This window comes from Penicillium odoratum (assembly GCF_028828045.1).
Source record: "Penicillium odoratum strain IBT 22623 chromosome Unknown utg000006l_segment0_segment0, whole genome shotgun sequence".
In the NCBI taxonomy this organism is placed as follows: Eukaryota; Fungi; Ascomycota; class Eurotiomycetes; order Eurotiales; family Aspergillaceae; genus Penicillium; species Penicillium odoratum.
In genome coordinates this window covers 175308-187455 of record NW_026643148.1, presented here as the reverse complement: position 1 = coordinate 187455, position 12148 = coordinate 175308, and the positions used below count along the sequence as shown (strand labels likewise).

Here is a 12148-nt window from a genome sequence, read left to right as displayed (position 1 = left end):
CATTTATCTTATAAAGGTTGACGTTTTGACTGCATAATTGGAAGGTCATTAGTGTTAGGTGCAAGCCGAAAAAAATAAATTAAAACGCAAGGTTCCGGCTATTTTTAGCTCACTAATAGCGGTAAGTAACTACTGGGTCTGAAAGATATAGAGTAGCGCAAATCAAACAGCACTGACATGACTACATTGCAAAGTTCTCGTGAACTAGCGGTGTGCGGACGTGAGTTTAGATAGTTTCTGCATCTTACAAATGAATATGATTACGTCTTCTTAGAAGCCAGTCATTTGTAATCCGATGGCTACAATACAATCAATTTACTATTCGGGGTATTGGTTAGGCCCAGAATATGGCGGATGAGGTCAACTTGAATATTCAAATATGTCGCTCTATAAGGCCACTATATATACCCAGATCCCTTTATTGACAGAAGGGCCAAACTTGTGTATATTTCCACATTCCCCTATATATCTCCTCCATACTCATCTATGTTCCATCCATGTTATAATATTTCACAAGTTCGTCCTTAATCACAGGCACCATTATAGATAATGGAGGTATAGGACAAGCACGGGAAGGTGTATTTCAAGTGAGACACAGCATATTGATGAATTTCTAATACCTAGGTACCACTTGCCAGTTCAAATTGCTGACAAGCATGGATTGTTGTAACCCTTAGGATGCATTGAGGCGCTTAAAGTACTCCTTGACAGTCATCATAGTCTCTCGTCCATTTCTTCCCTTCGCCTTCCATGCATCTCGCTTAAGCTGACTAGCAGTTTGAGTCTCACTTGGTCCGTTGCCATAGTAATCCCCCCCTCGTAGCTGGGAATAGACGAATAGATCTTGAATTCCACCACCCTCAAAGGTTGGCATCTCTTCCGCGGGAATGTAGGGCAGGAATCGAGCCTTTTTACCCGTAACTATAATCAGATCAGCTTATTTCCTAGTCCATTGTAATCAAAGTCACAGTCTACGAAGAGTGGAGGGAGTCTGTACCCGATACATAAGCCTGTACCATATCTGCCCACGACATCAGCTCTCCATGACACTGGATCACAGCGCGATTCCACCGTACGGGGTTTAGGAATATGCCGTGGACCAGGTCTCCCAAATCATCTTTGACGCTGATAAATGGGACCTGTTCCCTGCCTCCCCATAGCGGGACCCGACAGCTGAGGTAACCGTCCTGGTCTTGGTGGATGGGGAAGCCCCCCAAAAGCTCAGCAAGGAAAGAATCTTCGAAGTTTTCGAGATACCATGAAAGCATAACTGGCGTGAAGGTCTCAAAAACGGGGCAGGCATTGCCCCATTCCGCTGCCTGAGCCTTTACATCCAAAGTAGGGACTGGCGCTTGGCCTGCAGTCAGTTTTCGCGCGTCAGGTGCTGAGCTGAAGACAACATGTTTCACTCCAGCAGCTGCGGCACTGGAAAGGATTCTTGTCTGTAGTGCAACGGCAATATCAAAGTCTTTCCCCTGGGAGATAGATTAGATGCTTGTTAACATTCCTTGTTGACAAGACTTACGTGAGTATTCACGTTGATGAATATACCCCAGCTTCCTGCCAATGCCTGTTTCATTTCCTCATCCTTTGCACCACTAACTTCAATAATATTGAACCCCTCACTGATGAGTCCCTTGGCTCCCACCGAACTTGCATCCCGAGTAATACATCGAACCTCGAAATCCGAGTTTTGCCCCAGGGACCGAGCAACAGAGCCACCTTGAGCCCCTGAGCGAGAGTCAGTAACATGGAGAATAAAGAAGAAAAGCTAGCTGCATACCAGTGGCTCCGATAATGCTAATAATCTTGCTTTCCTTCGCCATAGCTTTTGTTTTCCTCCTTTCGCTACTGCGTCGATAGTAAAATCCGAGGTTTCACCTTAGAGTATTGCTCAGGTCACCAAATTGTATGAAATACGAAAACACATGCGCTTGGTATTTCGAGAGGTAGGAAGTCACTAAAAGAAGATAGATGCAAACTGCCACAATGTGATGCATCATATGTAGTGTATTTTCGGGACTGACCGCCACTTGATTAACGGAAATAATATATCTGCAATCTGCAACCTACAAGCTGCAAAGTAGGAGGAAAGTGTCATGTATCACATGTGATTGGCATGACTGTTAGAGCATCGACCGCGTTTAATTTAGAACTATGGCTACGGAAGCACTCCGTACATTAATACCACCTTTACTGGCTATTGGATTTGAATGAATTTCTCCACCTAGTGATTATTAAGGGAGGGCCTATATGCCCAAAGTACGTTAGGTCAGCTAGGTAAGAGATAACGATGTATATGGTGCTATTATGCGCTGGAGAGAAGGGGGAAGCAACGGATCAAAGATAAAAAGGGCTGTAAAATATGGCCATTCTCATGCTTCCTATAACTAGAATTAGCCCCCTTGGCTTTGTGGTCTGGCTGAATTCGACCCCCGGAGGATTGTGAGATAGTTCATACGTATAATAGGGGATTGATGCGATTTAGCTACGTTGTGACTGAGAGTTCAGTTGCTGGGTTGCACTTGATATTCGGCACTGAAAATCCGAGAAGACAGTGGTGCTATAATGTTGCTGAGCCTTGATCCGCGAGATATGTATACTTAAACTGTTGACTTTTACTTCAAGTGTTAGACAGCTATTGAAAAGTTGTACTGTAACGAATACGGACGGAAAGATGGGGCTTAAGGCATCTTATGTAGTCAGAATGATTGATATATATTAATGTTAGGAAAAAACCGAAATATAATTCGCACAGTGCCACTAAATTCATCAAACTAAGAAATTCGTCCGATTGGGAGCAGACGCATGGAATACCACCTGTTGACCAGACTCCCAGAAGTTGAGCGAAGTGAGATACTCGACATTACGAAAAACTGCCATCCATAGAATACTTTGAGCTGAGTACCAGGTTTGCTGAAGGTCACAACGTTGCGACAGCAGTGAAGAGCCAATGCAGCCGGAGGTGGCAATGGCGAATTCAATGACAGTGGAGAGAGGATGGTGGCTACCCATTGCTACAACCCTTTCCTGTACTCGATCTAACCACTGTGAACCACTCATAGGCGTGAGTTGTCGCGATGTTGCTTCCATGATTGCGTTCCAGAATTCTTTGACACGAAGTCCATCGTCCACAGAGACGATGAAAGCGTTACAAGACGTTCTGGAAGGGTTCATGGTATCACGGTGGAAAGTGGCATGAATTACCACACTAGCAACCCAGTCTACTGGAGAAATATATATCCAAGAGTCGTCCTCTTGCGCATTGTAGCCCTGAACGTCAAGGGCTGCAGAAACAGTGCGCCAAATGACATCATCAAGGTTAGCTACTCCATCTACCGCAGGGCCCATCATCAGTCCCGGGCGAACGATTGTGAAGGAATGGCCCTGGTTCCCATGCGACTGAATGAAGCGGTCAATCAGCATCTCGGAAACAACCTTTGTCTGACTATAACCGGCCTCTGCGGAGAGCATCCTCCTCATATCATCTGAGACCGTTGGCCCACCAGTCTCTCCTGGTCGCAATGCAGATACATAGGTGAATCGAGCAGGAGATTGTCGGCGGGAGATTGCCGCAAGCAATGTGAAAGTAGACTGCACGTTACTGGCTTGCAAGGCTTCATAGTCGTAGAGCCAATGGACGGTAGCGGCGCAGTGGACAATGGCGTCAAATGTCTCGCCGCATAAAATCTCATAATGTTCATCGGATAGGCCCAAATTACGCTTTGACAGATCTCCAAGCCAGACTTGGATCACACGGCGATACTCTCGTCTCCACCAATTAGCCTGGCTCGCGGCACGGACGATACGGGCTAATGCCACTTCAACAGTGGGACCGCGCACAAGAAGAGTGATTGAGTGAACCTCAGGATTTCCCACAAGTGACTGAAGAATCCTTGTTCCCAGAAACCCCGTGCTACCAGTGAGAAAAATGTGACGGGGCTGCTTTGTCGGCACGGTTCCCGGGTCCTTTGTGTCCCTACACATCGACTTTGGTCCAGGAAGAAGTTTATCCACCTCGACCTCTAACCGTTGGTAGTCCTTCCACCAGGGGGCAATGTTTGTTGGAGCGGTTTTGAGTGAGGGATCGCATTGTGTGGAGGATGAGGCAATCATGGTGGCAATATCGCGGACTGTTGGCATGGTTTGGAAGAGTGCAGAAGTCGGGATGGTGACGTGGAACTCTCGCTGGATTGATTGAACCAATGAAACCATGTCAATAGAATCCAATCCTAGTTGAGCCGGGCTTACATTCCGCCCTAGAATCTCGCGTATCGAGGACTGCATCTCTGGAGTTTGAAAGCGTTTCCGGACAATTTCACTCAGCCAGCGCGAAAGAGTATGTGCGACAACCTCATGCTCAGCAAGTGATTCAATCACTAGCTGGGAGCAAGATTGTTCTAGGACAGCTAATTCATGTGCGGGAATTGCCTCTGCAATGCGTTTGAGGGCTGGACGATTGACCTTGCCGGATACAAGCAGTGGAAGCTTGCAAAGTTGGAGGAAGAGCGACGGTACCATCACGGGAGGTAATGTTTCCTGTAAGACTCTTCGGACATGCAACAGTCGAGAGGCAAAAAAAGGGGAGTGCTGGCAAAAAGGAGTAGTGTATTGTTCATCTGTGCTGGAGTCCTTGTCCTTGCCCAAATAGACCATGGCGGCCAGCAAAGGATGGCCTTTGGAGGCCTCGGGCGTGACCAAGGTCGCTATTACTGTAAAACCACCGCCAAATGCTAACTGCAGATGGTGCTCCACGAGAGATAAATCCAATCGCTGCCCACGAAGCTTGATATGTTGGCTATCTCGCCCGAGGAAGCTTACCGACCCATCTGCGTTATATCTGCCAAGGTCGCCGGTTTTGTAGAATCTACCATGAGACGCTAGACCAAGTTCTGAAGCCCAGTTGGTGGTATCCAGGAAGACTTCTTGGGTTTTGCTAGGATTGTCCAAGTATTCCCTACCCACGATCGGACCCTGAATGACGACCTCACCGACTGCACCCAGTGGAACGAGGATGTTATGGTTTTTCTGATGAACCAGCCAAAGATGTGCACCCATACCGTTTCCAATGTTTCTAACGTCCACGTGTTGACAGTCAACCGGCTGAGCCGAGGCGCCTGTACAACACTCAGTTGGACCATAGCCACACAGAAGCTGCACTCGAGACGACCAATCCTCGGCCTGGTCAGGAAGCATGGATTCTCCAACCGCAACTACAGTCTTCAGGCTCATCACCTCCCGCGGATTCACGAGACGGAGCATCGATGGGGTGATGACCATCCAGGTTGCCTGAAACCGCTGCACTGCGGCCACGATGCCGGTGCGGCACTCTTCCTCTGACGGAATACACACGCAGCCTCCCGCGCAAAGTGTGGTGAGGACTTCGACAGCAAACGAGTCAAAGGCATAGGAGGAAAGATGGAGCACACGAGATTGATTGTGGATGTGTAAGCTTTTCTGTTGCGCAACGGCGGCAGCAGCAAATTGTCCATGCTCAATAACAACTCCTTTAGGTTCACCAGTAGATCCTGATGTGAACACAGTGTATGCGATGTCCTTTGGAGTCGTCTTAATACCAAAGGCGGCACTCGTGGTCTGCGGGGTGTAAGTGTCGATAAAAAACATTGAGCCACAAAGCCCGCTGGCCCGATCTGCCAATTCTTCAATTGTGATAACAAGACCAGCCTTGACTCGTTGACAGATCTTCTCGTGGTGCGCTGACGATTGTTCCAAATCCAGCATGACAAATGGGTTTCCGGATTTTATGGCAGCTAGCATCGCAACAAGGGCCCAATGAGAACGCGGAAGAAGTACACATATCGTTGTGTGTGCATCAGTGGGGCTTTCAAAATTCGAGTCACTTGCCATTGAAGAGGTGAGATCATCAAGTTGTGTGTAAGTCAAATTTAAGTCATCCCATGTTGTCACTGCCAAGGATTCAGGCCATTTTGCAACAGCTTGGGCGAATAAGGCGTGAATGGAGCACTCTGGCTGAATTGGAGCAACTGTCTGCCATTTTGTTAATTGACTCCGGTCCTCTTCGCAAAGTAGATCCAAATCGCCAATCAAACAGTCACTCCGCGTTAGCTGGCATACCAAATGGGCAAGTTGACCTAGAATTCCTTCCGCCCGACGCATGGATATGAGATTTGTATCAACAAGAAGCTCCAGAGACCAGGTTCCAGACTTAGGCTCACAAACAAGTATAAGCCCATAACCTGGGAATCCTTGCATGCCACCTAGTATTGTCTCTACGCGGCCCAGAACAGGGGGACACTCAACGCCCTCGGTATTGGACTGCACCACGAGGAGGGTCCGGAACCGGCATGCAACCGCAGCATCCTCTCCCGCACGAGCAATGTGCTGCAGACCAGTCTGCTCAAATGGTATAGATCGAGATCGTGCATCTTCAAGCTGTGACAGCGTGTCTCGAACGCTGGAATTATGATTTAAGTGGCACCGGACAGGAATGGTGGATATTGTAGGCCCGGCTACAGCCTCTATTCCAGGGAAGTCCCCTCGACGTCCGTCAACGACATTGCCGAATACAACGTCCTCTGCGCCGCTATACAATGAGAGCAAGATTGCCCATGCGAGTCGTAGACGCACCGTCGGGCTAAAAGCGCCATCTGAAGACGGTAGATGAATGGATCGACGAATTGTAGTTTCTGCACGTGGAACGTAGTCTGGTGTTGGGTAATGGGGAAAGGCAGAAGGTTCAACATCGGCGAGCTCATCGCGCCAGAATTTTGCCGTAGCTGAAGGGTCGCATTTTTGCTGGATATGATGAACGAATGAAGAGAATGGGATATGTTCAACTCCTGATGACCCATGGTAGGCCTGTTCAACAAGTCGAAGGAGTAGTGAAAGTGTCCAGCCATCATATGTCGCGTGATGAAGAGTCACGGCAAATTTTTCAGACTGCGATTCACTTTTAATGCTCCCAAGGCTGACCAAAGGCATCCCAAGAATCATCTCGCGTGCCGAGTCAGTCGACGTAAATTGAGCGATGCTTGAGTATTGTCGCCAATTGATTGACTGCTTGACCACGACCTGATAATTATGAGCACCCGAAGATTGAACCATCCTTGTACGCAGAATCGGGAGTTGATTCACTGCCAGATGCAAGGCTCGCTTCAATTTGTTCATATCTTGAGATGTTCCCGGTGGCGGATGGAAAATAAACCTGTCGATATATGCATCGGTGCCCAGGCCGGAGGTAATCGAGAAAAGGCTTTCCTGGATCGGCGTGCAGGGATAAATATCCTCAATATCGGTTTCGGGGACCAAGCACTGCAGTGCAGCGATTTGACGCAGAGCCGTAATGTCATCGGAAGGTTGCATGAGCGAGAATGGTTCAACTAGAGACTTATGGGGGCGTTTAACGGGTTGAATTGAGGCGCCAAGGCTTCTCAACGATCTCTCAGCATCAAGAAGCCCTTCCCAGTGAAAAAATTGGCCATTTGTCGCCAAGTGCCGCGTAACCTGTATGGCTGAGACAGAATCGCCGCCCAGCTCCCGGAAGGATCGATCTAAATCAACGGCCAATATTTGTATATTCAAGACGTTCGCCACACTGTCCTGAAGAACCTGCTCCACTTTAGTCTGGGGCGGGCATGAAGATTGCTCAGCTGGTGTCAAAAGACCGCTTTTGGGATATAATCTCGTAACCAGCTCAGTGTGAGACATACCTCCGACGGTCTTGCGCAGCTTTTTTTTATCCACTTTCCCCGTAGTCCCAATTGGCATCTGAGTGACGGGAATGAGGAACAAAGGAACCATGAATCGGGGGAGAGACTTTGCAAGCCGGTTTAGGAGCTGGGAAGCCTCAATGTGGAAAGATCGGGGTATCTGAATGGGCCATTGCACTTTGTCAAGGTCAAATTCAACGCCCACAGCGTGTTCAATAAATGCCAAGAGTACCGGATCAGATCTATCGCTGCGACCAGGTAGTAACACAGCATCAACAGCAATCTGGCAATCGGGCTCCAAGCGGCGGAGGGCAATCTCGACTTGGTCCATGTCAACTCGCTGCCCGTTGATCTTGACCATAGTGTCTTTGCGCGATAAATAACGGATGGATCCATCAGCATTGTATTGGGCGAGATCGCCTGTTTTGTAGAACTGTCCAATTATGGGCGAACTGAAGGTATTGCGCCATTCAGGAGGTTGTATGAAAAGCGCACTGGTCTGTATCGGATCGTTGAGATAGCCTTGAGCCACAGCAGTCCCTTCAATGATAATCTCCCCAACTGCTCCGACAGCCACCAAGCGTTCCACATTGTCCGGTTGCACAATCCACAAATAACAGCATGAACTGCTCCCAAAGGTTCCTGGAATCCAGGTGTCGGGAAGAATCTCGATGCTTGCACCGCCACAACCTTCCGAGGGGCCCCACAAGTTGAACAGACGGGCGTGGTTGTTCCACTGCATCACCAAGTCCTGAGTCACAGGTTCTCCTCCAAGGACGATCGTCTCCAGATTAATCAAATCCTTCGGTGTATAATTGCGTAGAAGGGTCGGGGTAAAGAATGCCCATGAGGCGCGATGCTTCTGAATGAAGGACGGCAATTCCCAGAGACGATCAGTCTCCGACGGAATACATAAACAGCCGCCACGCGTCAATGCATACCATGTCTCCAAAACACTCATATCAAAAGCGTAAGAGGAGAACTGTAGGATCCGAGAGCGTGGGTCCACATTTAGGGCGTGGCTTTGATAGTGGGTAGCCGTAGCGATAGCCTCATGGGTTATTAACACACCCTTGGGTTCCCCAGTGCTTCCGGAAGTAAAGATAACGTGAGCGACGCCGGAGGGGTCTGTATGAACGGGATTGTGTTCAAAACAAACCGATGCTTCCAGAATTTCAGGCAATACCCAGCAAGAATGCTCGCCATGGTCAAATCTTTGGCTTTGCGCTTGAGAGCATAAAACTCCAGTTGCACCAGACTTTTTGATAATTGCTTGAACGTAAGACTCTGGATAATCAGCGCACAGACTGACACATGTACCACCAGCCTTAAGGACTCCTAACATGGAGATCACCATCCATTTTGACTTCTCAAACAAAAGTGGGATGATCATTCCTGGACGTACTCCATTGGCGCGAAGGACGTCGGACAGCTTTCCTGCCAGAGAGTCAAGCTCAGCATAAGTTAATTCACCATCCCAGGATGATATAGCGATGGCAGATGGCTGCTTCTCCGCTTGGGCTGTGACAAGACGATGGCAACATTCCTTTATCGACGTCTTGGTCTGCGAATTCCACTTGTCGAGGGTGGTTTTGTCAACCTGTGAAACCATGTCCAGCTGCTGCAATTGCAGATCGGGAGTCTCCAACGTGATCTGACGGACGACATGACGGAACTGATATGCGAAGCGTGAGGCAGCCTCCTTAAAACCCACCGCTTCCGCATACTGAATGCGGCAAGATACATGTTCCCGTGATATAGATTCAACGATCAAGAGTAGGATCTCGTGCTCATGGAGGGAGTGCAATTGATGGCCTTCATCACCACTGGCGCTTTCGTCATCCGTCGAGGAACTCCACGTTGAAACCATGGAAACGTGAAGCCCTTGTATGCTTTTGTTTGTGTCTCCATCAAGAACTGAGATATCTCCCCGGCTATAAGTATCCTTCAATCTTTCTGCGATTGCAACCGATGTCTCCTGTATTCCCAGAATGGGATTCAGCTCTAATTCGATGAGACCTGCTGCTGCTGTTGATTCATCGGGGTGCTGAAAGTTTGTTTCAAGTGTTATTGTGCTAGATGCAGAATAAGAGGCAACAAGAACAGCCCATGCCAATGTCAAGAGACTGCTGTCTAGGTTGGAGTTCTGAATGCATATTGGTTCTGTGACGGCGACGGTCCGGTGAACCTGAAGAGGATCATGAAGGGTAGTGAAGGGACTAAGTATCGAAGTCCGCAGCACTGAGGTTCTAGGTTCTGCTTCTGGCTGTTTGGGGTTGACCTTCGCCAAAGGCATCTTTGCAGGAGTACGAAAAAAGATGGAGGCTCATTAATAAATGGCTGTGGTCATGTAAGAGAGACCCATGACATGTCGCTGGCCTGGGGAGTACATTAAGTGTTCTTCTTGTCTTATTTGGGCCAAGGTGAGAAACACTAGAGGCCAGCCTCCAACCCTTGCAGTCTGCGCGTAAGGGAAATCTCGGCACTAAGAATTCCAGTGGTTTATTGAATTCCCTCGTTGGTGTGTCATGTACCCACTTCGTGCATCAATATTGGGCCTTGGAAGTGAGGGGAGCTTGGGGGTGGATTTAGATTAGTGTTCGAAGAGTTACACGTATTCCGTCTTGATCAGAATCCTACCTTAGAATCTATTGATGCAATAAATATGTGGACCTTTCGATCTTGTCTCCACACGTGCATGTCGGCCCGAACGATGTGTGATATATTAACGAAATAAGACGCGAATGCTAAATTGCTTGCTTATGATAATGAATGTTAAGAGGAAAGAAGGGTTTGAACTTTCAAGCCTATTCAGTCAAAAATGGCCGCTTCACCCTTTCTTCTTATTGTGCACAGATTATTCTGAAATTAAGCCTACTGGAAATAACCCTCATCCATTAATGTTTTATCTTCGCATTTCCACTGACAGCTTCCACTTCACGTTCCAAACCATCGGTAGGCAGGGCTGGTACAAAAACAGCCCATTCAAATATCGTCAACAGGGTCAAAGAAAACGTCCTTCCCTCGATTATTAATCATCTTTCTGACGTTCAATATATGGAACCGACCGCTCGACTCGCTCAAAATCAATACTTTTAGTAAAGTGCTTTTCGAACCATTCACGCGCTGACATCAAAGTCTCCCGCCCCTTCTGTCCTTTTGCCTGGAATGCCGCCCCCTTGAGCACACTTGCGGTCCTGTTCTCTGTAATTCCACCACCAAAGAGCTCACCGTCGCGCATGTGGTAGAAGGCAAAAACCTGCCGTGACTCGTGGAGGTAGGGCCGGTCAACAGGCATCTCTGCCAAGTCATAATATGGGATGTATCGTGCCTTCCGCTGGGTCACTGTGTTTTGGTTAGACCTTCCCTCTCAATAGCTTAAGTGACAACCTACCATCGGCGAAAGTAGTCGTCAGATCCCCGTACGACAATATATCCCCAACTGCCTGGACTGTTCGCTTGTTCCATCGTGTAGGGTTCAGGAAGATTCCGTGGACAAGGTCGCCGAAGTCCTCATCAACACAGATCCAAGGAACCTCTTCATTCCCTCCAAGTGGTGGTATCCGCAGAGTCAAGTACCCTTCTGCATCCTCCGCCCATGGGAATCCTCCAAAGTCAGCCACGAAAGACGGTATGAAGAAGTTCTGGAAATACCAAGATGCCATGATCGGGGTGAAGGTTTGAAATGCAGGACAAGCGCGTCCCCAAGACTCCCCCCAGGCTTTAGCTAGCGGTAGTAGAAAAGATTAGCTGGCGCTCAGTGACAATGTCAATCAGACAAGCTGTTTACCATCGAGAACTGGAGTGCGGATCTTGCCACCAGACAGCTCATACGCCGATGGTTGTGAACTGAACACGACATGAGGGACCTTAGCATCGGCGGCACTCTTGAGAATGATGTTTCCGAAATCTTCCTCATATTTGCCCTCCCGGACAGTCGGTGGTAGTGCGTACCCATTATTGATGAAAATACCCCAGCTTTCATGAAGAGCAGTGGTCATAAGACTGGGATCATTGCCATCGGCTTGCACAATTTCCGCGCCCAAACGTTTCAGCTCTTTTGCTTTAACAGATGAAGCATCTCGTGTAATGCACCGGACACAAAAGTCGGGATTCTGTAGTAAAGATCGGGTGACAGAACCACCTTGTTGACCTGTGATGATGTAAGCATCTAACTCATGTTTCCTGTCCAAACTCCTTTTTACCTGTTGCTCCTATCACGGAGATGATTTTACGTTTTCTTTCCATTTTCTTCCAGCTTTGTGACAATTCTTGGATGATCAAGATCACTTTACTAATTGCCTTATGACCCGATTTTCTATCCAGCTTGGAACATGATGAATGTGATTTGTAACCTGGCACCTTGCCTTCATGATCGCCAAGAATCCCAGAAATATCGGTCAGCGTGGACCTTGCATCATTCATCGTGGGTCGCATATCATCCGGTTTCCGGATAA

At 48.2% G+C, this 12148-nt stretch overlaps 3 protein-coding genes across 3 annotated transcripts; all 3 read right to left on the bottom strand.

Moving 5' to 3' along the window:
* Positions 1-673: 673 nt before the first annotated feature.
* N7520_008513 (uncharacterized protein) lies at positions 674-1826 on the bottom strand (the record flags this gene model as incomplete). The annotated part of the gene is made up of 4 exons (XM_057142447.1): positions 674-921; positions 998-1475; positions 1526-1731; positions 1784-1826. 4 exons carry the CDS (start codon positions 1824-1826, stop codon positions 674-676), a joined length of 975 nt encoding a protein of 324 aa, XP_056991735.1.
* Positions 1827-2772: 946 nt separating this feature from the next.
* Positions 2773-9987, bottom strand: N7520_008512 (uncharacterized protein; the record flags this gene model as incomplete). Its single annotated transcript, XM_057142446.1, has 1 exon — positions 2773-9987. The coding sequence occupies one exon, from the start codon at positions 9985-9987 to the stop codon at positions 2773-2775; it is 7215 nt and encodes a 2404-aa protein (XP_056991734.1).
* A 735-nt stretch (positions 9988-10722) lies between these two features.
* Positions 10723-11939, bottom strand: N7520_008511 (uncharacterized protein; the record flags this gene model as incomplete). The annotated part of the gene is made up of 4 exons (XM_057142445.1): positions 10723-11036; positions 11086-11418; positions 11482-11844; positions 11897-11939. 4 exons carry the CDS (start codon positions 11937-11939, stop codon positions 10723-10725), a joined length of 1053 nt encoding a protein of 350 aa, XP_056991733.1.
* Between the last annotated feature and the right edge of the window lie 209 nt (positions 11940-12148).